At 36.8% G+C, this 27,522-nt stretch overlaps 1 protein-coding gene and 1 long non-coding RNA gene across 3 annotated transcripts; both read right to left on the minus strand.

Moving 5' to 3' along the window:
• Positions 1 to 907: 907 nt before the first annotated feature.
• LOC137399797 (uncharacterized) lies at positions 908 to 12,514 on the minus strand. The gene is made up of 5 exons (XM_068086022.1): positions 12,486 to 12,514; positions 11,485 to 11,694; positions 8,003 to 8,157; positions 5,168 to 5,391; positions 908 to 2,369 (listed from the first exon to the last, which is right to left on the minus strand). The coding sequence occupies exons 2-5, from the start codon at positions 11,570 to 11,572 to the stop codon at positions 1,163 to 1,165; spliced, it is 1,674 nt and encodes a 557-aa protein (XP_067942123.1). The 5' UTR covers positions 11,573 to 11,694; positions 12,486 to 12,514; the 3' UTR covers positions 908 to 1,162.
• A 982-nt stretch (positions 12,515 to 13,496) lies between these two features.
• On the minus strand, positions 13,497 to 25,744 carry LOC137401024 (uncharacterized). Of its 2 annotated transcripts, none has more exons than XR_010979275.1 (3): positions 25,682 to 25,744; positions 15,728 to 15,877; positions 13,497 to 14,053 (listed from the first exon to the last, which is right to left on the minus strand). It is a non-coding gene; the product is annotated as an uncharacterized lncRNA (long non-coding RNA). The 2 variants fall into 2 exon arrangements; XR_010979274.1 differs by lacking the exon at positions 25,682 to 25,744 and adding an exon at positions 16,195 to 16,284.
• Positions 25,745 to 27,522: the final 1,778 nt, after the last annotated feature.

Genomic DNA, 27,522 nt, shown 5'->3' on the forward strand with positions numbered 1-27,522 from the left:
ATATGTGAATTTAGTGAACACTATTTCATAAACCACTATCAATAGCCTTAGAAGCAGGTTTGCTCGTTACAGTATAGCCTACCTACTCAGTGGGAGAGTTATTACATATTATATGTCACAACAGCTTTAAGCGATTCATAACTTCCAATATCGTACTTGTATTCCATGCAGCCTACAACTGAACAGCACAGCATAGAAAGCAGTCGAGATTCTTAGTGCTGTTAATCCTCAGGATCTTACTAGGCACTCCTTGGCTATTGTAATATAACACGCTCATTAGAAATCCGGTAGCCAGCTAAACTTACATTCGAATGTGAAGCTCGTAGTTTACCTCCATCAACAACATCAAAGCAACACTTTTGCAACAACAATGTACGAAATGTACCATTGTTGCAGCTACCAAACAACCTGCAGCCCAGCCTGTGAGTGCTCAGATTCACCTAAAGACAAGAAGGCTACAGAAAAAGTGCGTTATGACCCAATGGCAAGAATTCAGATTACTGCAGATTGGTCGGTCAGTACGATTGTTCAACAGGGTTACTCAATTCTGGGTGGCAGCAAAGGTGGTAGAATGGAAAGTTGAGCATAGCTATAATGTTGCTTGTTGATGAATGGAAATTATTTTGTAGAAATGAAAACAGTGTTTGCTCAAACAGCTTGAGCAACCTTACAGATTGTTAGTTAACCACTGTTAATCTGCCCATTTCCCAGCCCACAGACCTTGGTGCTGCTAGTTTAAGATGTTTTGGGCATCCTTTGATTAGACCAGCACACCTGAATAAATATACTAGATAAGTTTAATGCTTTACTATATCACACCAATCTTGGGGGTATGTTAATAAGGCTCAAGACAATGTCTAGCAAAGGAGACTTTGTCTGTGTTTAAGCTGTGCGTTGCTCACAGAAATCAAGCATCTCAGACAATGTATTTATGATTAATAGCATTCATACAAAACACAAACTGTAGAGGTTGACATTTGAGCAGCCTTGTCTAAGCAGCAGGATATTTAACAAAGTGCATGAAGGCCTACTTATTAATAATGTCTACAAGCTAGTCCTTTTGAGTAATAAAGTATGCATAAGGGCAAGAAAAACCATAAGAATACTATAAATAACATGGTGAGTTTTGTACAAGTTTTTAGACACAATAATAAAAGGGTTATTAGTTAAAATATGATTTACAGCTACAGTATAGCCTCATTTCAAAGTCAGCAACACAGTTAGCTGATTGGCCGTATAGACTGACCCTACTGATGCCCTTCACCTCTGCTTTCTTGGAGCCATCCGAATACACATGAACTGTTGCTGAAAACTCAGCATCGCTCGGTTTCATTCCGATTGTCACTAAAAGTTCATTAATATTGGAGTCTTGAATATCGTACCTGTGGTTGATATTCGCAGCTTTAATGTAGCGTAACTGATAAGTAAGGCAGAGGTTTCTGTTAACTTCGGTTAACTCGTTAACTCGATCTACAATAGCTTGTGCGGCTTCCTGTGTTAGCTTATTATCAAGAGGGTATTCTGAAGAGCTTCGACAGCCACAAAAATGGTCAGAAATACCGGCATCAGCGCAAGTCCTTTTTTCGTCTATCGGTTCAAAAAAACTTTTTCCATAATTTTCCATACCAGCGGCAGCAGCTGACGACAGCGCTCCGTCCGCAAAATCTAGTAAAGTTCTATGTAAGTCATACGGTGAAGTGAGTCTATTGTCAGCATTTACTTTAAATATCTCCATCTCCTTAGCGTACTTGCGCTGAAACCAATCCGGAATAATCCAGTGCATCATGGGACTGTTTTCCTCATTTTGACCTATTTTGGTGGCTCTAAGTCCTCCATAACGATAGCCATGATCCGAATAGAATACTAAAATGGTGTTGTTTAGAGAGTTCGACTTGTCGAGGTCTCGAAAGAGATTATAATAGTACACATCTGATTGGCCGAGAGAGTTAGCGTTCTCGTGAGATACCATCGTTGTCCAGCTCCATAAAAAGTAAGGAAAATTGATCTTAGAATACTGTTTTACGAACGATGATGTCCAATCTCCTTCCCACACATGCATCCCCTTATCGAGGTAACAAAAGTCGACCCACCAACTTTTAGCTATTCTCGGCTCGGCCACAACAGAAAATGGTTTAGAATAGTGATCAGACGGCTTGTAATGAAATCCCTTTTTTAGCCAGTTAAAGAGGGCTCCAGTCTTGTAGTCCTCATAGTAGCCAGTTACGAAACTGTCATTGTTAAACCACTTAAATATAAGGGGGTCATCATCAAAGAATCTGTTGAAATTGATGCCGATCCCTTCTTCTACAGGCCTGCCTGTCAGCACGGTGTACAGGTTCATGAATGTGTTATCTTGCAGCCTATTATAGCTAAAAACATAAAGTAAAACAGCCATTATTATATTTCTTGGTTTTATATAAATTTTTAGGACTTGAATTATTACACAAAAACACTGGACTTAAGTATAACTTAGCTAAAATATCATAAAAATAAACAACCAAATACATGTTACAATCATACCTCTACATATGGAATAAATTTATTCCAAGATTTGCTTTATATGTTAAAACTCATGTCTTTTAAGGTTGACTTGCAACAAAATTCACATTACAGTTATTTGGTATCAAAAGATTCACCATGTCTTACTCTGTTGTGTTGTAGGTGTCAAATACGTGGAAATGTGATTACCAGCTCTTAAAAGCTCAAAAACAAAAAGCCGCAGTAGATTGGAATCTGTTTATTTATCTGACATAGTCATTACAGTTTGGTTATCATCTTGTCACGTATGTTCTCACATGAATTGAAAGGCCAATAAAAATTTTAATGTAAAACTTATCGTAGCCCTAGTTTATAACAAACACTTCGGGTTTTACCAAAGACCCCGTATCAAATATAGATGCTTGCTACTTTACAGTTTTCTTTCGGCATTATTCAATCGTCAAGTCGTAATCTGATCACATGACCCAATACTTCGCAAATAACTTTTGCACCTCTTTTCGATTAACACAGGTAACCAACAGGCTCGTCATGATTATCAGACAATGATATATACTCCTTCGAGGTAAGGTTAATAAATTTAACGATTTTTTACAGTAAGTTATAAGATATCAGTGCTAAAAGTGACAGCATTACAATGACGATAAAACAGACGCGTAAAAACAATGGACATGGTTTTATTGAATGAGTGAAGTATATTTGTGAAAATATTTCGACGAATGAGGTTGCATGAAAGTGTAAACGGAAACCATCCTGTAACAACTACGTCTCATTTGAGCCCTTTGGAAAGCAAATCCACACTACGGCCGTCTAGTGTGGCTGCGATTAACTGTTCGTTTTTGAGTTTTTAAGAGCTTGTAATCACATTTCCATATATTTTGCACCTACAACACAACAGAGTAAGACATGGTGAATCTTATGATACCAAATAACTGTAATGTGAATTTTGTTGCAAGTCAACCTTCAAACATTTAAACACATGTAAAAAACCTACATAAAAAACTAAAGTTAAACATTTAGTAAAAGGTAAAGAAGGATATAAATAAAGCAATGAGTGTTAAATAAAGATTTAAATTGTTACTTTAGCCTAAAGAGACGTGAAATAATGTAAGTACAGCGATGAACAGAGGTAAATATGGTGCTAAAGAATTACAGTGTTACTTACTCTATCATAAACTAGCTAAAGCTTCAACTAACTTAGGTTTAATTTTTTTATTATCTGTGTAAATTTTTGCATTTTTAATTTCTCTGGTCTTTTCACCTCTAACTACAAACTCTGAGATGTTTAAAAATTTCAAACAGTTTAAAACATTAGGAAATATTTTGAGCGTAGAATCAAATATTTGTAGAAAATCCATGCCTCATGTTGAAAAGTTGGTACACTAAACAACTTTAACAATGTAAGTAAATGTGAGTAATGTAGGTTCTCAACAATTGCAAGAATTAACAGGATGATAAGTAATGACTTCAAGAGGGAACTTAATTCACAGTAACCTACTAACACAAAAATAGTTTATATTAAAGTTGTGTCCAACCATTTATGATTTAATGGAATCCTGTCAAAATATTTGTCAAATATAAAACTTTCACGTGGGGTTGAATTACAGATGCTTTTAACTGAAATGAATGTTGTTAGCCGAGCATTGTCAAGGATTTAAGGACATTGTGCCTGCTGCCTTATTTAACACAATTCAGGGCTGTTACATATTTATCAAGTAAGATGATTTCTCAGTTTGTATGAGCAGCAGACGCTGCCACGAGTATAGATAGCTTCTATTTTTTATACAGATAGACTTCAAAATTGCACCTTCAATCTACCGGCTCTTTACACAAAAAAATATCCATCATCCAGAGAAATGTAAAATGGGTGAATATAATTTTGAACAAACCAAGCTGTTATATTTCACATGAAAGAGAAGGCTGTAAATAATGTTGAAACTGATAGATTTGATGTCATAGATGACTAAAATAAAATTGGAATCAACTCGATCGACAGTTCACCTCTACATAGGTGAATACATCATCAATAAAGAGCAACATTTTAGTGTTGGACACGAAATACTGCAATTTAATTAAATGTAGACAATTCACACTCAAGTCTTCAGACAGACGTCCCCTCAGCGGTTATCTGTCGCCTGTGTTCACTGTAAACCGATGGCATCATTGAGGCGATGCTGATACGATGAGGAAGATTCCTGCTTCCGATAGTGTGCTGAGCATTTGCAACAACCTATACAATGTGCACCCTTTCAGTGATTGGCCGCTATGGACTGCTTGATCTATGTTTTCGTATATGACAGTTGCTGCAGGACTAGTAAATCATCGTTTCAGCAACTGTGATGTGTAATAAGAATGCCAAGTCACAGATTATTTGTTGATGGAAACACGGATGGGTTTGTGATAGTATAAACATTGATATCACAGACGATCACCAAAGTATTGTGTGAACACGTATGTGTGTTAAACCAGACACAACGATATAGTGTGAACCAACCTTATGTAATGCTTACAACATGCAATGTCAAAGTAAGTAAGTCAAACCAGCAATTACGACAGTAAATCTGACGAATGAACATTGATAAATGCACCAACTGAAAAAGCTTTGAGTTTGTACAGGAAATATCTGTCTCAAGCTTACCAGGCATGAAAAAGCCAATAGTGTGCTACTAACCCTTTGAATGTAACCAGATTATGATTCTGTCTCAAATATCCGACAGTCCTCGGCAGGTGTCTATAGCCCTGATTCAATGACGTGGAGTCAATACCAAACATCAAAATGCTCATCTTTTCTGTGAATCTACGTGATTTAGTTTGTTTGACTTTCCTTTCTAGAGCTTCCTTAGCTCGTCTCTGTGCGAGTTTAAGAGGTACATAGCTGGAGTAGTCTCTGTATGTCTGTAGAAGGAGCAAAGTTTATGACTAAATATGTGAGTTTACTAGATACATAGCTGGAGTAGTCTCTGTATGCCTGTAGAAGGAGCAATGTTTATCACTAAATATGTGAGCTTACTAGGTACATAGTTGGAGTAGTCTCTGTATGTCTGTAGAAGAAGCAAAGTTTATAACTAAATATGTGAGTTTACTAGATACCTAGCTGGAGTAGTCTCTGTATGTCTGTAGAAGAAGCAAAGTTTATGACTAAATATATGAGTTTACTAGGTACATAGCTGGAGTAGTCTCTGTATGTCTGTAGAAGAAGCAAAGTTTATGACTAAATATGTGAGTTTACTAGATACATAGCTGGAGTAGTCTCTGTATGTCTGTAGAAGAAGCAAAGTTTATGACTAAATATATGAGTTTACTAGGTACATAGCTGGAGTAGTCTCTGTATGTCTGTAGAAGAAGCAAAGTTTATGACTAAATATGTGAGTTTACTAGATACATAGCTGGAGTAGTCTCTGTATGTCTGTAAAAGGAGCAAAGTTTATGACTAAATATGTGAGTTTACTAGATACATAGCTGGAATAGTCTCTGTATGTCTGTAAAAAGAGCAAAGTTTATGACTAAATATGTGAGTTTACTAGGTACATAGTTGGAGTAGTCTCTGTATGTCTGTAGAAGGAGCAAAGTTTATGACTAAATATGTGAGTTTACTAGGTACATAGCTGGAGTAGTCTCTGTATGTCTGTAGAAGGAGCAAAGTTTATGACTAAATATGTGAGTTTACTAGATACATAGCTGGAGTAGTCTCTGTATGTCCGTAAAAAGAGCCAAGTTTTTGACTAAATCGTCCAGGCAAGGTCAGGTGAAAATAACAAGGAATAGAAATGGTGTGTCTGGACTATGAAAAATGAAGCTCTCATAAAAGTTAATAGTAGCCACACTTGAAGAACCAACAAATGTTTTGATAATGGTATTGATGATTCACGAGCACATGTAACACAAGAATTTTAATAACTCTAATATATCTTGTTCTGACTTTGATCTATGTCAAAACCATTGAACAGCACGTACAACTAATAGGTCAGCCAAGGTCAATTATAAGCAACAATCAATGCAGAGTGCATGCCAAAAATCTATGGGAGGATACTGTGATGAAGTCAGCAAAGGTCAATTGTAGGCAACAATGAGCAGAGAGTGTATCCCTGGGCTGTGGAAAGCAAAGCTATCATAACGAGTGATGCTGTTAAAGTTCATAGATTAAACTGTACTAGGGAGTACCTAGTATAGTAGTAAATCTTATTAGGCTCTTTAAAGGTGTTCAATATGCAGAGCTATGATTAAATCCTGCCAGAAATACATGTTTACTTCTGCCTGTGCAATAGTATAGAATAAAAATAGAGATGGACTCTTTACATAGTCTTAGTGAACGAAGCAAGGAAACAAAAAACCACATGATATACATATGCATAATATAGTGTATATACCACAAGTAACTAGATACCATAACAATACATGCTTTACATAAGGAGATACCATAACAATACATACATCAAGTAACTATGTACCATAACAATACATACCTCAAGTAATTAGATACCATAACAATACATACCTCAAGTAACTAGATACCATAACAATACATACCTCAAGTAACTAGATACCATAACAATGCATACCTCAAGTAACTAGATACCATAACAATACATGCCTCAAGTAACTAGGTACCATAACAATACATACCTCAAGTAACTATGTACCATAACAATACATACCTCAAGTAATTAGATACCATAACAATACATACCTCAAGTAACTAGATACCATAACAATGCATACCTCAAGTAACTAGATACCATAACAATACATGCCTCAAGTAACTAGGTACCATAACAATACATACCTCTAGTAACTAGCTACCATAACAATACATACCTCAAGTAACTAGATACGATAAGAATACATAACTCAAGTAACCAGATACCATAACAATACACACCTCAAGTAACTAGATACCATAAAAATACATACCTCAAGTAGCTAGATACCATAACAATACATACCTCATGTAACTAGGTACCATACCAATACATACCTCAAGTAGCTAGATACTATAATAATACATATCTCAAGTAACTAGATACCATAACAATACATACCTCAAGTAACTAGCTACCATAACAATACATACCTCAAGAAACTAGATACCATAACAATACATACCCCAAGTAACTAAATACCATAACAATACATACCTCAAGTAACTAGATACCATATGAATACATAGCTCAAGTATCTATGTACCATAACAATACATACCTTAAGTAATCAGAGTAACAATTATATATGTTACAATATTTATGTTCATTATGAGTGATCACACAGGGTCACCGTATGAGGTTGTCATATTAAAATTCTGTTTAATCTGGGTTAACATGGCCTCAGAGTGACAGACTCATAACAAGTTAGTGATGACAGCATTTAGACATTCATAGTTGCTTCGTGAAACCTAATATAGTGTTGATTCTTAGATTAATTATAGCATGCAGTACCTTCTCATGTAAGATTATTTGTAACATGTGTACAAAGAAAACCAGCTACACAAGACCCATGCACAACCTCCTACCTCTACAAATGCCCAAGTGCAGACAATTTCCACAAACTCATCAGTCAGTTCTGTGGGCTTGTTTGTCAGTGACAGCCAATCGGTGAAAAATGCTGCTTCATCCGTTTCGGCATAATCATATGTTCTGTATATGTATCGGAATTTACAACTTTCCCCTAAATGAGACCAACTCTGAAGTCATGCAAGTAGCATCACACATCACCCTGTGTTACTTTAAGGCACGCTCGTATGCTAGCATTAGGTAAGTATTTCATCTAATGCTAAAATGGCAGAACAATTTAATAGACAGAGAGCAAACCTGTAGTTGTCAAAATTGAAATGATTAGTATAAATATAGCAGACACAACTAAACTGTTTACCACGGCTCACTAAGATGAGTCATGAGAACAAGGGACAAAGTCAAAAGTGAAATGATTAGTATAAATATGGCAGACATAACTAAACTGTGTACCACGGCTCGCTAAGATGAGTCATGAGAACAAGGGATCAAGTCAAAAGTGAAACGATTAGTATAAATATGGCAGACACAACTAAACTGTTTACCACGGCTCGCTAAGATATGTCATGAGAACAAGGGATAAAGTCAAAAGTGAAACGATTAGTATAAATATGGCAGACATAACTAAACTGTGTACCACGGCTCGCTAAGATGAGTCATGAGAACAAGGGATAAAGTCAAAAGTGAAATGATTAGTATAAATATGGCAGATACAACTAAACTGTTTACCACGGCTCGCTAAGATGAGTCATGAGAACAAGGGATAAAGTCAAAAGTGAAATGATTAGTATAAATATGGCAGACATAACTAAACTGTTTACCACGGCTCGCTAAGATGAGTCATGAGAACAAGGGATAAAGTCAAAAGTGAAACGATTAGTATAAATATGGCAGACATAACTAAACTGTGTACCACGGCTCGCTAAGATGAGTCATGAGAACAAGGGATAAAGTCAAAAGTGAAATGATTAGTATAAATATGGCAGACACAACTAAACTGTTTACCACGGCTCGCTATGATGAGTCATGAGAACAAGGGATAAAGTCAAAAGTGAAACGATTAGTATAAATATGGCAGATACAACTAAACTGTTTACCACGGCTCGCTAAGATGAGTCATGAGAACAAGGGATAAAGTCAAAAGTGAAATGATTAGTATAAATATGGCAGATACAACTAAACTGTTTACCACGGCTCGCTAAGATGAGTCATGAGAACAAGGGATCAAGTCAAAAGTGAAATGATTAGTATAAATATGGCAGACATAACTAAACTGTTTACCACGGCTCGCTAAGATGTGTCATGAGAACAAGGGATAAAGTCAAAAGTGAAACGATTAGTATAAATATGGCAGACACAACTAAACTGTGTACCGCGGCTCACTAAGATGAGTCATGAGAACAAGGGATTAAAAATGACAGCTATGGCGCCTTACATTGCCTCGCGCTCCGTGTTCGCAACTCGAGTTTTACAACTCGAGTTGCCGAGTTTTTGAGTTTTAGTTTTTGAGTTTGAGTTTTTTTACTCGGCCTGGGTTTTTGATGAGCTTGAGTAATGTTACGCAAAACCAACACGGGTTTGTAAAAAAAGCAAAGTGAGTAATTGGGGTGTCTCATTTACAGAACATTAACAGAAATTTAATAATAATTATTTAAATATATATACACATTTAAATTATATATATTGGCGATATTTTCGCATATTTATTTCTATAAATATAACGAGACAAAAACAATTGTAGAATGTAAAAGGCAAACTAAAAAACAATCTATGTGGGAGCCGGGCCACTTCTTTTTCAAATGAAAAAAGAGTTATCTCTCTAGAACCTGACAAGTAGCTGAATGAACACCAAAAATAAACTTAGAAATTATGTCAACGACGTTTAATGATGCACCAAAAAAAATTCCATATAAAAATATAGCTAGAGAAAATGAAATGGTGAGATGTTCTTAAGCCGAGTTGTTGAACTCGAGTCGTTGTTGAAAGAACTCGGCTTGGGTTTTTGATCAACTCGAGTTGTGTAACTCGAGTTGTACAACTCGAGTTATATTTACAAACTCGAGTTGGTAAATATAACTCGAGTTGTACAACTTGAGTTGCAAACTCCGCACACTATAATTCGCCAGTAGCTTTAGTTTTACAGTACATACAAACATAGTGTAATTTTCTATTAGCTAACTGGTGCCTATTGATGTACCATTGTTAATATAACCAGACCTATGGTTATGCTACCGTATGTTGCGTGTTCACAACTCGAGTTGTGCAACTCGAGTTATGCAACTCTAGTTGTGAACACACAACGCGAGGCACTGTAAGGCGCCATAGATAATGTACCTGATACTAGCTAATGTCCCTGTTACTAGGTACTGTGCCTGATACTAGATAATGTACCTGATATTACGTAATGGTAATATGCCTGATACTAGGTAATGTCCTTGATACTAGGTAATGTACCTGATACTAAGTAATGTACCTGATACTACGTAATGTACCTGATACTAGGTAATGTACCTGATACTAGGTAATGTAACTGATACTAGGTAATGTACCTGATACTAGGTAATGTACCTGATACTACGTAATGTACCTGATACTAGGTAATGTACCTGATACTAGGTAATGTACCTGATACTAGGTAATGAACCTGATACTAGGTAATGTACCTGATACTACGTAATGTACCTGATACTAAGTAATGTACCTGATACTACGTAATGTACCTGATACTAGGTAATGTACCTGATACTAGGTAATGTACCTGATACTTGGTAATGTACCTGATACTAGGTAATGTACCTGATACTAGGTAATGTACCTGATACTAGGTAATGTACCTAATACTAGGTAATGTAGCTGATACTAGGTAATGTACCTGATACTAGGTAATGTACCTGATACTAGGTAATGTACCTGATACTAGGTAATGTACCTGATACTAGGTAATGTCCTTGATGCTAGGTGATGTACCTGATACTAGGTAATGCACCTGATACTAGGTAATGCACCTGATACTAGGTAATGCACCTGATACTAGGTAATGTACCTGATACTAGGTAATGCACTTGAAACTAGGTAATGTGCCTGATACTATGTAATGTGCCTGATACTAGGTAATGAACCTGATATTAAGTAAATGTGCCTGATACTCGGTAAAATACCTAATACTAGGTAGCAAAAAGAGCCAGCGAATAGACTATGGTTTATCAACAATGCCGACGAATCCAAAAATATGGCAGAAGTTTAACATATAATACCTGGCATGAATGTTCTATCTATAATACCTAGCGTGAATGTTTTATCTATAATACCTGGTATGAATGTTTATTTATAATACCTGGTATGAATGTTTTATCTATAATATCTAGTAGGAACGGTTTACCAATAATACCTGGTAGGAATGGTTTACCTATAATATCTAGTAGGAATGGTTTACCTATTATATCTAGTGAACATTTACCTATTATATCTGGCGAAAAAGATTTACCTATCATTGTTGAAGTTGTTAATTGTATTTCATCATTTTTAATTGCAAATCTCCGCTTTATTGTTTGCTTGCATTTATACTCTTTCATAATTGGTTGTCGATCAGTGATGTCAGCTATGGAGGCATCATAAGGGTGGTAATTCGGTCTGTGACAAGCTGAGGCATGAACTAAACTTTCTTCCTGGTAGGACTCTATAGCATTAAGTTTTTCTGAAACAAAAAGAAAAAGTGCATATTAATAGTACAGTGCACCCTCGCCGTACTACATTAATTTTTCTGGTGTTGGTATCGTAAAGCAAACGTTGTATAGAAGAGTATAGACACACAAAGCTAAGTTTTAGCATGTATTTTTATAAACTTAACTTTAATTTTGTCATCTTTAAAGTTTTCTTACTTATCTGTTTCCGGTTTCGCTTTCACTATAACTTATAACAAATAAGACTGAACTGAAAGAGAGCCAGCATTGTATCTCTCCCAACCATTTTGGGAAAGATTGTGACAAATATCATATCAGCATTTTCATTATTCTGACGTATTCAGGGCACTGACTGCTGAACTTGAATTTCGAAAGAAATTTTTTTCCATATTGTCTGGCGAAGAAATGTCATATGGGGGAGATGAAAAGACATCGGGTGTCACATAATAAGACAAAAACCATTCAAAAGGGACATAGTAGCACTGTAGCAATTATAGTATATCACCCACTGCAATTTTATACGAGCAACTGTTAGTATGCTGTGACACATTGGAACAGTCCAGCATCAGTTGTCATATTCATTATTTTGATGTTTTATATACTGAACCTACACAGACATCGACTAGCCTTATGATATCCTTTATATAGTTACCAGCTTTATCATATGAATTCATGAACCAATTACTCTGATATATTGTGTACTCATGCACGTGAATGGAGAGTAAGCAACCATACCTTTGGGTTGTATAACATACTCTGATATATTGTGTACTCATGCAAGTGAATAAAGAGTAACCAACCATACCTTTGGGTTGTATAATATACTCGGATGTATTGTGTACTCATGCATGTGAATGGAGAGTAAGCAACCATACCTTTGGGCTGTATAATATACTCGGATGTATTGTGTACTCATGCATGTGAATGGAGAGCAAGCAACCATACCTTTGGGTTGTATAATATACTCCGATGTATCGTGTACTCATGCATGTGAATGGAGAGTAACCAACCATACCTTTGGGCTGTATAATATACTCGGATGTATTGTGTACTCATACATGTGAATGGAGAGTAAGCAACCATACCTTTGGGCTGTATAATATACTCAGATGTATTGTGTACTCATGCATGTGAATGGACAGTAACCAACCATACCTTTACGTTGTATAATATACTCCGATGTATTGTGTGGCATACAGTCGCTTTGAGAGTCCCTAGCAAAGAGTTGAGTAAAGCAGTTGGAAGTCACACGTGACGGATAAAACGCAGAGTAGTGGCACAAACTATCCAGAGAGCAAATCTCCCCACATTCTGACGCGCTCTTGACAGTCAAGTAGCAAATATTTTTATATGCCCCATGCACGGGTTCTGCAAATGGGTAGAAAGAATGTTATAGTGTTAGTAGAAGAAATCCTCGCTTTTTCTTATGAAACTTGTAAAAAACATGGAAGAAACAGACATACAAAATTCATAGAAACATAGAATATGTGATAACCAAGCAATGAGCTATCCACACCTGCAAAAACATCTAGAGACCACAGACATAGAGATACTATCAAATACACATAAATGTACAGCAATTCATAAACACGCAGACATATATTAGAATTTATCTAAATAAAGACTTCGGATATGAGGTAAAGATTCATGTGAAGGCAATTCCTGATTGATGATATATTGATATGAAGGCGTACTCTGAAGATGCGAAGGCATCCAATATATTCGGAACAGACAAAAAAGCATCTCATAACATACATACCCATTGTTTGGACAGTGTATGCTTACCTGACAAAGCAGAGCGAGTTAGAAAATCAAACACTAGCAAAACTACAATCATGAGTGCAAACTACAAGCGTGCCTACACAATTTATGCAAGCGTGGGAAACCTTGCCAACGGGTGTCATGAATGTTAGAAGCCACGAGAGTTTAGTTTCATGAAACCACAGTTGGCCAGACTTTTCTGTTACACAATGAAAGGGTGAGGTGAAGCTCTTCTTAGATGAAAGCATTATATAAATAGCAAAATTTCAGAAAATTAGATATCAGAAAGAAACGGAAACCAAAAAGTGATCACATTTAAATCTTGATAACCTCAGCTATAAAATAGAGGACAATACTTCTTATTACTTGCAAATGGTTCAAGCAATTAATATCATATAATATAGGCCAATGGAATTGCATCGATTTGTACAATTTGGTCTTTTTGATTGGCAGCATATAGCTTTGTCACTATATCGCCACAACTCTTTTGTTACTTCACATATACTCTAAGCTGAGTTTATCGAGGATTGAATGAGATGAAAGGTTTTTGGTTTCCAGATTTCTTTAACAGCAAGCTAACGCTGAAATCATTTGAATTTACCACCTGTCAATCTGGAAAACAAACAACAGTTTTATTAAAATGAACAATTTGAAATGGCATCTATAATTGTATGTACATTTGATGACAAAGATAAAAGCATTATAAATACATGGAACTGACTAAACATTAACCACATGAACCTGCTGATTCAAAGTGTCTTAAACTAAGCTTTGGATGAAACTCAAAAGAGATTTTAACAAAGGTTTCCTTCGAGTTATCAATATGGACTTTGTAACAAATGTTTTTGATATAATATTGATATTTGTGAGTTTTATAACAACAATGAAAATGAACACGAATAATGGTTCCACATAAGTTACTCTCTTTGACCTAAAGAAGCATCAAGTCGTCATCTTCATCCTATCAATCTCTGACGCTGCTCTAAGGGAAATGGCGAGTATGTTAGTAAGTGGCAGATAGGAAGTCAATATTATTTCGCTTCATTAAAACATAGATGAATTAAGGAGTTCACAAGACCAAACTGTCAACAGAGGCGCTGTTTATACTAACAAAATTGCTATATGACGCGATGGCCATTTTTTCAAATGAATAACTCTATCACTGCATTCCATCCTCTAATCCTTCCATCCGCTAACCCATGCGTTATGCTGCCAATATGAGAGTACAATCAAAAAGAACGTGAAAAGTTTGTCTATGGTTCTTGTGCCTGCCTTAATCCAACTGATGTTTCCACTATTTAGCAAAACTGCGGACAAGGAAAGTGCAAACGAATAGAAAATCATGCGCTGCGTTTTCATGCTCTAGCATTTGGCGACTCATGCAGTTCATTTTCAACATGAGTATACAATAAAAAAAGCATCTAATCTTTTTATACCTGTTGCTAACTTAAACCTGTTCATGCTCCTACTATCATAATAAACATGCGCGCACCATGTAATTATCAACAGAAATTATGTTAAGGTTTAAAAGCTGGCACGAAGAACTATACCGTGATATAGGCAGTCTCACAACTCAATACTCTTGACAGGAACCATTACAGCTTTAAACACATGAACATAGACATTTTTCAATGAACTCGGATAAAGTTAAAAAGCTAAGTCTATGGAATACATACTGAACGAGCTCATGCAATACCGTGTAAACCAATTTGGTTGTTTATTGTAATAGAATAAAATGATGTGTGGACTATATTGGTTAATCACATCATTTTCGACTTTTGTACATATGACATGTGTCCAAGTGAGAGTAGAGAGAATTCAGAGAATGTCAGATAAATAAAAAAAGACAAATTTACTTTTTTGAATACAAATGAAAGTATGGTAACGCACTTCCTGATAAACAGCTTCAAATTCCGCACCAACAATAACATTATGTAGCATAGGTATATTCTGCTATTGTTGGGGTACAGAATAGAGAACCAAAAAATTATTCGAGAATGCAGCCAAATCGGAATAAACTGACGGCGAATACTTCCAGCCAAAAGTTTGCTAGCCCATTGGTTAACATACATGAAGCTTGATAGCACTTGCTAACTACAAATGGTGTGCTATGGAGACAGACTGCTCAGAGAATATGCATAATGATATCCTTATAAAGAGCTAGTTTTGTTAGAATAGGCTTTTACAAAAAGGTTTGGTAACTAATCTGTGTACTAGTAAATTGTAGGGTGAGGTAACTTCTATACAGATCCTTCTATAGACTACTAGCAAAGCCAAGATACGTACCTTCCGTGCTATAGTTGGCAGACCTGAATAAAAGCAAGACAAAGCCAGCAAATAAACTGATGAGCAGTAGAATTCTGACAGAGAACCTCGTCAGTCTTCGAAAATATCTTCCAAAATGGCATCCAGACATGGCGTCGACCTTAGAAAAGCCTAAAACAATGTCAGTGGATAGGCATTAGTTTCCTTTCCTACAAAGCTATCTAGACAGAATTCTTGAACAGAGAACTCCTAACAAAGTTTTTATAAAGAAGAAAGAAACATTGATCCTGATAACTTTAAAAGACTGGGTAAACATCATCTATTGATAAGTAGAGCTGGTTTGCTAGATTGCACTCTTGTCACTTCGGTGAATTTATTGTTGACCACTCAAATATTTAGACAAAATACAAATTGTAAACGAGAAAACCAGACTCATATTGTATTTGATGAAGAAACTACAGGATTTTACCAAATCTGTTGCAACTTACACATAAGAATGCTGGAGTAAGGATAGTCTTCTCATGAAATGTGGGAAAAAATGTGAGAAATCGTGAGAAATCCTTTCTAGAATGGATGGCTGTAATATTACGTGAAAACGGTAATATAGAGTAATTCAACAATATAACGATTGATTCTTTTTATGGCCTCTGCCCTAGATGTTACATATTATTATTATTTGATAAACCAATGCTGTTTTTCTTGATAAGCATAAAATATATCAATTTCAAACAATTAATCGTTGAACAGAGCAATTAACAAACACTGCAGTAAAAAAATGAACAGTTCGCAATAATGAAGTCTTTACAATCATGGAAGGCATCGCTGCGATACATAATGCTGGAAGACTTCCTATCTTAAACCAATTACAAACTCTGGAGCTGATTTATTAGTTGTACAGACTTTGGATGGAAAAAGACCACAAACCCATGTTTACATGGCCTGAGTAACTTCAGTATGCTAGAAGGCTGTTGAGATATTTCGTGCCAAGTAGGAATGCTTAGAAAAAGTATAACATAAACTATGTAATAGTGTGACCTAGATGCAGGCATCACTAAAAGCAACAATTATGAGAAAATTATATTTTTATTCATTTGATTACCGTATTCATTAAATAACTGAACCTACCAGCTGTACAGATTCCTACTGGACTGGTGCTGACCTCTTCCTTTGCTTAACTCTTCTAGTATACAAATTTTTTTTACTAAAACTGATTGTCGTTCATGCGACCTTTGAAGTAATATTTGTTTAGCAAGTATTAAATTCTGTTGCTGTTTTGTAGTATAAAAAACGGCAATAAGGAAAACAAAAAGAAAATTCCGATCATGTATCCTGACTGAGTTAGTCAAAAAACTTGCAAAACGTAAAGTTTAAAGTTTACGGCTACTTTACACTTCACTTTAAGTGAATTGTAAAGTGTTCCTGAACTTAAAGTGAATCTGCTTTAACAAGTTTTGTTTTGAGGAGTACATAACTCCTCAAATCCTCAAAGAGTACATCACTCGTCTTGGAAAGATCGTTAAAGTGCAACTCCAAATTGTTGAACTGGTAGGGTATGAACTCGTCAGCAGAGGTCAACTTTGGAATAATTTGAGGCATGAAAACCCAGTAATAAAGTGGGAAAGAGGCTCTATAATGCCTAAACTTTCTGTAATGCACTTTGTAGAGGCTTTAAGCCTTCTTACAAGGATTAATTATACAAAAAGACAACACTCTGAACATGAATCTAACTGCTTTAAGAATATAATAAAAATACAAAGAATAATCTAGATAAGAAGCGTTAACCTGTACTATGATTAAAGTTATTGTGATCAGTTTAAAAAAAACTATGCAGCATAGCAAAACACCTTCATAGCTGGTGTTTCTTTTTTCTATAAAAATAACTATTGATGAAAAAAACTATGAATTTGTGGAAATTGACTCACCCACATCATATGATCATAAGGCATTTTAAAAATTAAGGAGCAGTGGCACACTATTCAATTTTTGATGTAAAATCGATGTTTACAAACTAAACAACTGCATCATAGAAGGAAAAGAGTGCGAATGCATAGTATAGGCACCCTAACAAAGAAAATCAAAACGGATTGTTAGCTACTATTACATTAATTTTCAGAGACTACCAAGGTGCCATAAATTTTGTCATATGCCGACAATGATATATATGATATAATATATCATTTCATTATCTACATATAACAACATTATAGCATAAGACATTTATTACCCGGACAACGCGGGCTTTCAGCTAGTTATATTGTATATAATATAATATCTCATATATAACTAGTTGAATGCGTGGCATTGCCCGGGTATAACATATTGATACAAACTGGTATGGCAATAGACTGGCGAATGGGAGGGTCCAAGATCAAATTCTCCCTGCTACGGATTCTCTATTCCAAGATTTTAATAGCTATAGCTGGACAAACACAGCCACAAACTTTGAGAAATATATATATAGATTTCGAATCAAAAATTATTATTTTGAAACAAGTTAACATTTTTAAAACAAAGTGTAAGCATCATTTGCTTGACCGGTTGCGTTCTGATTGCTGCTTCAGTTTGAAACCATTACATATTTTTCTGCCTGTTCAATACCTTCCACAGTGTCTGCTGACCTCAACTCCTTTTCTGAACAGCTGAGCTAATCGATACTAGCGCCCAAATAATTTTTAGCAGAGCAAAACTTATACGCGATGCACTTTAAAAAACATGTATACACTTCTCGAGCAAATGAAGAGAAACCCAGAGTAACCAAAATAGCCTCAAAATTTTAGCCTTAACATACGTACGTAGCAGCACAAATTCCATCAAAAATGCAAAAACTTTTCCATATACACCGAAGTATGAAGACCACATCACAAAAATGAACTACTATTAGCCTGTTACAGTTACTAATTATTTCTATGGTGCTGCATTCAAAGTTTTAATGAAAAAAAAACTGTTAAAACTTCAAATTGAGAATGCACTTCGGATACGAACAGAAACGACGAACGAATTATTTGTTATTGATGTAATCGAGTCATTATTTCAGGGGTCCCTGACCTTTTCTTGCTGGAGTACCCTTTCAGAGTTAGAAAGCAAGCCATGTACCCCCAGCAACATTGCAAAGATTTCACGAGTTGGAAATACCGAACCACATTATTAATTCATTATCGATTAATTCAAACACTCTCTTCTATTTACACATATTGCATGTATTGAAAAATGAAAAAAAGTTCAAATGATTGTATTCCTGTTGGCGATTATATGTAATAGGTGTATCTGCTATACTAGTCTTACTAAGTGTGATGGCAGCCGCTGCCTTGAACTTGTCAGGCTTTGTACAATGGGTTCTGTCTTGGAAAGAGCAACTCCGAGGTCATTATCCACATTTAATGCCAATCGATATCGGTTTTTCAGAAAAAAAGAAAAGAGAAACCTTGCTCACACTTGTGAGTACTAGGAAATATAAGCAATACTCGTAATACAACTCTTGACAAGCATGGGTATGAAGTAACCATTGCACCCTAGAACATGGTGAGATTTGTTGTGTTTACATTTTATGCTGTTTCCTGTCTAGTGATGCGCACATGCGCTCATGTTACGTGTGTTGAATGCTCTTCCTGTTAGTAATAAAATGCGAAATCGAGAACGATATAATTTATCCAGTGAATACTAGTGGATCTAGTGAATAACAATTAACATCCATAGTGCTGTACATAAAATTGGCGACGAGGAGGTTGTTACCTGCATTTTTATGTGACAGTAATGGTTGCTGGACTTTCAATACCAAATTTTGAGGAGGGGACAGAAGTTGAATCTTATTTGGAAAGGCTTGATTGTCACTTTGCAGTAGCGGGTACTGAAGACGGTAAGAAAGTGCCTGTACTGCTTATGGGCATTAGTGCTGCGCAATATCAGACTCTAAGAGATTTGGTTTCACCTAAAGTGCCCAGGAAAGTTGCGCTAGATGACCTAAAGGCTCACTTGATCAGTCACTACGGGAAACCGAGAAACCAACGTTTGGAGAAAACGCAGTTCCGTATGACTACCAGAAAGGATGGAGAGTCCATAGCTGATTTTGATGTTCGTATAAGGAAAGCAGCCAGATACTGTAATTTTGCTGGAACTTTGGAAGACATTTTATTATAACAGTTTATTTCTTGAGTTGATTATGCAGCTTAAACATGCAAGTTAGTAGAGAATAGTGATGTCAAGACATTGGCTGCGGCTGCAAAAGTGGCTGGTACTGTCGAGCTACTTAATGGAGGAGCTTCGTACACTATGCCTGGTGCTACTGCTGTTGTAGTTACTGGTGTTATTGCTAGAGTGAGTCACCCTAAACCTACCATTCATCACCGAATGCTGAACATGGTAACAGTAGAGATAGTAGGAAGGTGTGCTTTAGATGTTCTAGGACTGGGCACAAGGCCAATGATGAAAGCTGCCCTGCACGTGAAAAAACATGCCGGACATGTCAGCTGGAAGGCCCTTTTGCTGTAGCCAAGTACTGTCGGAAGAAGAAGCCAGCGTCAAAGACTAATGCTATACGTGAGGAGCCTGTTGACACTGATGCTATTACTCAAGATTCTCTTTCTGCTGTTGACAATTACATAGGACATCAGTTCACAGTTCACAGTTGGTAACGAACTGTGTGGTACTAAGACTCCTAAGTGTAATGGTATTGTCAGACGTAAGATTTTATGGTTTCTAATTGATTCAGGAGCAGTGGACAATGATATTGATATACGTACTTACCATGAGGTAGGCAGGAACACTCAATTGAAACCTGCTACTAAGAGACTATATGCATTTGATCAATCCATTCCATTAACTTTATTACATCAACTTGATACCTTGATTAGTGTTAATGGCAACACTACTACTGCTATGTTCTTTGTTTTTGCTGGTAATGCTTGCAACTTACTGAGCGCTGATACTGCTAGCAAACTTCATGCTTTGACTGTAGACCCTAATTTTTGTAGTTTGATGAAGACTAACAATGCTGATTTAGAGACTTTTGTAAAGGCTAAGTACCCAGAATGCTTTGTTGGTGTTGATAAGCTGAAAAACGTTTTGGTAAAGCTTCATATAGATCCTAATTGTGAGCCTGTAACTAGACATGCACAATTTTTCTCTCCATGCGATTTCGGTTATAGACCTCAACTTCAATCGAACACCGTTTATAACAGACACACATGACGACTCACCACGGTGTCAAACGATGTCATAATTGCTTGCGGTTAACCTGACACTGAGGCCACCTGAACATCCTCATTTCATGAACCTCATTTTCAGATTTGTGTAATGAAATATAAATAGCTTTCGAGAATGGATGGGATATCTGCATATATGTAAAGCAATGATTAAAAAATCTCTCAAGAGAAAATAGTGTCAACTTTAATGGAAGATTCTGTGTATCCGGTCAAAGCATGCAGGCGCAGTATTTATGATATGGAATTGGAAGCCGTACCAAAAAATCGCACCTCAAACTCGCACCGGTTAAACGGAGTTTCCGGTTTTGTCCGATGTCAGAAAATAAAAGATTCGACTCGATTTAATAGAAACTAACCGTAACCACTGGATCAAACCGAAACACCATGCTGGCCTACCTGTAGCCCAATCAGCCCATCGTTTGCCCTTCAGTTACAGAGATAAAGTAAAGAAGGCTTTGTTTAAGTTGATTGATGAGGATATTATAGAGCTAGTTCAAGGTGTAGCGTCGATTTAGGTTAGTCCGTTGGTAGTTGTCCTCAAAGAGGATAGTGACGTTCGCTTTTGCATTGATATGCATAGGGCTAATACAGCTATAGTTAGGGAGCGTTAGCCTGTTCCAACAACTCAGAAGATGTTGGCTGAACTAAACGGTGCTCAGGTGTTCTCCAAACTTGATTTGAGGCAAGGTTTCTTGCAGTGTGAGCTTGAGCATTTGTAAGTCACACAGGTTTGTTTCGCAATGTCTCAGCTGCACCAGAGGTTTTTCAATACACAATTCAAAAGATTCTCTGTGGGCTAAGTGGTGTTTTGAATATGGCAGATGATATAGTTGTTTTTGGTGAGGGCTATGATCAGCATAGAGAGCGTTTGTTGCAAGTCATGGCACGTTTATTGGAATGTGGGATAACATTGAATAGTCCTAAATGTAGCTTTGGTTTGAGTTCTATAAAGTTTATAGGTCACATCTTGCCCAAGGATGGTGTTTCCCTAGACCCGTCTAAGATAAAGTCGATTCAGGCTGCTAGAAGGCCAGAAGCGGTGACCGAGTTGAGAGGTTTTTTCAGGTTTGGTTCAATCTGTAGGCCGATACGTTTGTGACCTTGTTAGAGTTGCTGCTCCTCTTTGGGAGCTGACTAAAAAATCTGTAACATTTAGATGGTCAAAAGTACACCAAGACTCATTTGATAAAGTCAAGAAGCTTATGGGTGCTTTTCATACTCTTGCATATTATAATGAAGATGCCCCAACGGTAGTCGTAACAGATGCTAGTCCTGTTGGGCTAGGTTGTGTGCTGTACCAGACTCAAAATAGAGTGTCTAGAGTTGTTGCCTATGAACACAGACGCCTGTCAGACATAAAGTCTAAATACTCTCAAATAGAGCGTGAAGCTCTGGGCCTCATTTGGGCTTGTGAACACTTTATGATGTACCTGGTTGGTATTAAGTTTCACTTAGTCACAGATCACAAAGCTCTAGTTAGTATTTTCGGTAACCCGAAGTCCAAACCATCTCCCCGATTAGAGCACTGGAGTCTAAGATGGCAAGCTTTTGACTTTGTACTTGAATATAGACCGGGCTGCAATAATATTGCCGACTCCCTTTCACGTCTAAGTGTGTCTAAGGATGACGTAGTTGAGTATCTGTGTGATGATTCATATATCTGCTCTGTGACTGAGGCTGCTATTCCAAATGCTATGAATCGGTCTGACATTCAAGAAGCAGCAAACTTTTGCCAGGAGACGCAGATGATTCATCAGGCTCTCAAGTCTGGAGATTGGAGCCTGTGCTCTGCTATAGTTAAGTCTCTGAGAAATGAGCTTAGTAGCTGTGATGGTGTCGTACTACGAGTAGATCGTATTTTTGTTCCTGCTAACCTTCGAGAGGATTTTGGGTTTAGCCCATGAGAGACATTAGAGCATACTCAAAACCAAAAAGAGATCATGTCTGAAGGTTTGGTGGCCTGAAATTGACAAGGATGCTGAGGTTTTGTGTCGCAAGTGTTTTTCATGTCAGATAGCTTGTAATAGTGATCATTCTACTCCTACTACCCCAACCAATTTGCCCCAGGGTCCTAGGAAATTCTGCAGCGTACCTTTCTTGGGTCCTTTGCCTGATGGTAGATCTGTACTGGTGATCATTGATTATTATGGTAGGCTATTTGAAGTTTGTTTTCTAAAAAGCCCCACGTCTAGAAAAGTTATATCCTTTCTTGAGAGAATGTTTGCTATATATGGCTACCCAGAGATGTTAAGGTCTGATAATGGACCACAATTTATCTTTCAGGAGTTTGACTTTTCCCTTGCTCAGTGTGGTATTCAGTGGATTTCTATGAAACCCATCTAGCCTCAAGGCCTCAAGCAAATGGTGAGGTGGAGAGGGCAAATCGCATTATTCTGAAGGTTCTTACGATTGCAAGGTCAGAAGGAAAAGACTTGGAAAGGGCTATGATGGAATTTTCTATGGCTTATAAGGCTACACCACATGTGGCGACAGGTAGAACCCCCTATTCTCTGATGTTTGGCCGGAAAATGAAGACCAAACTTCCTGTGGTTACCGATTGCATAAAGAGCACGGATGAAGAGGTATCGGACTCCGATGCCCTGTATAAGTATAAGATGAAAGAGTCTGCAGATAGAGGTACAAGAGATCACTTCATATCCCAAGGTGATACGGTACTTGTGAGGCAGGAGAATAGAGGCAAGCTGGACACTGCTTATAGTTCAGAGCCATTCCAGGTAGTCGATGTTCAAGGATCAAACATGGTATGTGCTAGTTCTTCTGGTAAGGTATTGAGACGTCATGTGTCAGTAGCTAAGAAGTTGAATTCTGGTTTTGAGAAATCTGAAGAGTTTCAGGCTGACTGCAATCCTAGCCCTAGTTGTAGTCCGATTCCACGTGAACGTAAATTACCAGTTCGATTTAAAGACTTTGTGATAGATTGAAGAATTTAATACATTCATTCTGGGTATCTTGGTTTTGGTATTTGTACAGTAGTCTAGCTGAGTTATTGTGCTAATTTGCATTTATTCAGTTCCACTTATTGCATAATATAGAAGGCTCAATTAGTACTCAAGTTTTGCATAGGGTCAAGTGGGGTAAGTACACCATCAAAAAAGGGTAATTCAATTTCGCAGTCTTACTGCTTTGCTTTAACTAAACATTTGAGTATAATATTGGTCATTGTGAAACTCCAGAATGTTCTGAGCAAGAATATCAGCACAAAAAACCTGTTAATTAAATATCATTGCTTTATATGAAGCGCTAAAAAATGTGTTTCTAGGTGGTGCATTTACCCCATATACAGGGGTAAGCGCACCACCTAGCCTTCTTTGCCATTGTTATGCATTGGTTGATAAACAGAGGCAAATGCACCAAATTGCTGATATTGAAATTATATAAAATTCAATAGAGATGAAAAAAAAAGTTTTTTTGAGCTTGTACCGCACCACTGAAATCTTGATCGTATTGAACATTAAAAACTTAAAAATTAGCAATTCTATACCATTGCAATTCAAGTGACCAGTTTTACTCAAGTGAACCACAAATTTGACATAGACTAACTCAAAAGTATACCAACAAAGACTATAGAGATTGGAGAACTTAAAATGAGATTGAACCGTCTCTTTTGATGGAGAACTACATGTTTGCTGGGTGGTGCACTTGCCCTGCTCTTGTTATATATTAAGGTGCACATAGGTTAATGTTAATGTGTACTACATAGGTGCACTTGCCCCTGTCTCTAAAATTATCAGGGGTAAGTGCACCACCCCATTTAAAATAATACAAAATTATTTGTTTGGATTAAAACAAGAAAAAAAGTATTCTATGGACAGACACCAGTTGCACTCAATAGTTAGCCAAAACAAATATCCACTAAAATGAAAGTTATAAAATTATCAGTGAACAGCTCTAAATTTAAAGCCAACTACTTAAATAGCGCATTTACGTTTTTGTTGCTCACTTCACAAAAAATTTGAAATCCAGAATGCAGGGACTATAGCTTCCTGTGGAGGATCATGGGTAATAGTCCTGCAACGCATAGACAGCTATGCAGGGATTGGCTGATAAAATATCAACAGCTGGTGCACTTGCCCCAATGGTGCACTTACCCCACTTGACTATACTCTGTGTTTGTATTGCTTACTATTATTTCATTTGGTTTCACACTTTATTCTTCATACTGTAGTGTTTGTTAATATTTTAGAACTAGTTCTGGAGGGATGTTGTGTTTACATTCTATGCTTTGTTTCCCGTCTAGTGATGCACGCATGAGCTGATATTACGTGTGTTGAGTGTTCTTCCTGTTAGAAATAAAATGCGAAATCGAGAACGATATAATTCGTCCAGTGAATACTAGTGGATCTAGTGAATAATAATTAACATCAATAGTGCTGTACATAAAAAGACTGTTGTCATTGAATTTATTTTTAGCTCCCGAGTCATTTATCAAATCGATGAGCTCTTCCTGCAAGTCACTTTCTAAGTCTAGTTCTTTAAGTCAGAAAGGATTTCGAACTAGCTTCACATCTAGTTCATCTAAATATGGGAAGTAATGCCGCATTTCTTGGGCCATTGCAATAAGGTGCTCCTCTAAGTCTTGTCTGCCAAGTTACTTCTTTGGTGCTCAGCAAAATCAAAAATAAGCATGCATATTGTTAGCAGAGACGCTTGATGCAAAGTAATTTGAGCATGAAGATGGTGCGTAAATTAACGAAAGAATCTTCTAAAAAGTTGTCAAGTTTATATGCGTTAAGCTGTACACTCAGTGAACACCTACCAACTTGCTATATAAATATAAAGCGTATGCTGCAATTTCGGATTCGTAAGCATTTGTATGCTGTATATCATTACTCCCGATGTAGCGTATCCAGAAGTAGCGTAATGGAATAGCTAGCGTGTATAGCCTTACGATTGTCGACCAGCCCGAACACGCTTTGAGTTTTTGATTCGAAAGAATAGACAAATCCAAAGTGAGTCAAAAATTACAAATCTTGCTGTCACTGAATGTCTTTGCAGGTTGGCATAATATGTGATGTGACAAATCAAAAGACAACAACTAATGTTTTAACAGCAACCAAAGGGTTGTGTAAACAATGGCACAACTTCCATTGCTTTCAGATTTAAATAAATGCACATAACATAGTTGTCTTTGCGCAATCAATAATGTGTTGGATCCTGCGACCAACACGTAGAGGCGACTAGGTCGGCTTACTCTACCGGTCTGCATTCACTCTTCACAGGGGCTGTGTAAGGGTTGCCCGTGACCAACACGCGGAGGCGACTAGGTCGACTTACACCACCGGTCCACATCAACCACCTTACAACAGGAATTGCTCCCTGAGTGGTACTATACTGGTTCGACAAGGTCGACGGGGTCGACAGTGTTTCTGTGGTTTTACTCCCAAAGTACAGTCCATAGACTGAGTCTTGGAGTAAAGTAAGTGCTCAGAGTGGTTCTGTTATTGCGCAAAGTAACAGAAGAGTGTGGGTTCAAATGCAAGGCATGTATTGAACAACGTAAATGAGCCGAGGCTCTGCCTTAAATACAGCTGAAAATGTAAATAAGGTAGCAAAGGCCAGCCTCCTTTAGGGGCGTGGTTATATAAATGAAAAAGAGAATACAACTCCAAATGATATACAGAAAGGGAGATGGCAACATACGTTTCCATCACAATAAGAACCTGAACGATTTAAAAATAAACACGCTTTTTAGGGTGTATGGAATAGCAAGAACTTGTAAAATCTAGATACTCTACATTATTTCTATCTTTATATAAATGCAACATTTTCAGCCATTTTTAGTAAAGTCTAATTGCAGAATGTTCGCAAGTTAGGCTGTATAGGCTGGGATGCAATCATGTGCCATCAATATGCATATAACATGTATATATGTTTCCTGCTCCTTCAGAACAAATAATTGACATTGAATTCAGATAAAGCGCCTATTTTCCATTTTTGCATGCAAAGCTATAGCGTCAGTTTAACTAGTTTTCTGTATTTTTATAGATGCTGACAAAATGAAAATACTTCTCACAGTGAGTCCGCAGTTGTATTACTTTGCAAATTTTAAGATTAGAGATTTCCACTCATGTCATGTATTATAATCTGTTTATTTATCCACAATGTCGATATATTTTAGTTAACTTCTACAATAACTAGAGATATACTGTACACTTTCTAGTTTGTGTATGTTTAAGACAGCTATACTTTTACAACCCAATTTTCTCGCAATAATTAACATATCACGATAAGATCGACATTCCAATCTTGGTTGTTTGGCCAGCCTCAATTAGGCCTCTCTTTTCATGCAGTCAAAATTGGGCAAACCCATATTAAATTCACTTTCTCTGTTTCAGCGACTATGCCATTCTCACTGACATTTTGGCCTAATAATTTGATCTTTGGTTGCAATAACTCACACTAAGATGGCTTCAGTTTGCTTCGTGTTTATATGTATGCTAGGATTTACATTTAGTTGTGGGTATCTAGTTACACGCAGTTGTGATGGCACATTGTTTAGACTTAGATACAATGTATGTAATATATGATATGTATAACAAATGAGACTTACTGTGCGTAGCACTCTACACATTGAGGAACTCAGTGTTTATATGGAAC

The sequence above is a fragment of the Watersipora subatra genome, chromosome 7 (genome assembly GCF_963576615.1).
Source record: "Watersipora subatra chromosome 7, tzWatSuba1.1, whole genome shotgun sequence".
In the NCBI taxonomy this organism is placed as follows: Eukaryota; Metazoa; Bryozoa; class Gymnolaemata; order Cheilostomatida; family Watersiporidae; genus Watersipora; species Watersipora subatra.

Bases quoted from the DNA above. Each gene is read 5' to 3' on its own strand.
- LOC137399797 (XM_068086022.1), bottom strand. From the start codon at position 11,572: ATGAAAGAGTATAAATGCAAGCAAACAATAAAGCGGAGATTTGCAATT. The intron at 5,392-8,002 runs GTAGGAGGTTGT...CTCCTTCTACAG, and splicing joins GCACTTGGGCATTTGTAGAG to ACATACAGAGACTACTCCAG. The intron at 2,370-5,167 runs GTTAGTAGCACA...TTATGTTTTTAG, and splicing joins AATCTGGTTACATTCAAAGG to CTATAATAGGCTGCAAGATA.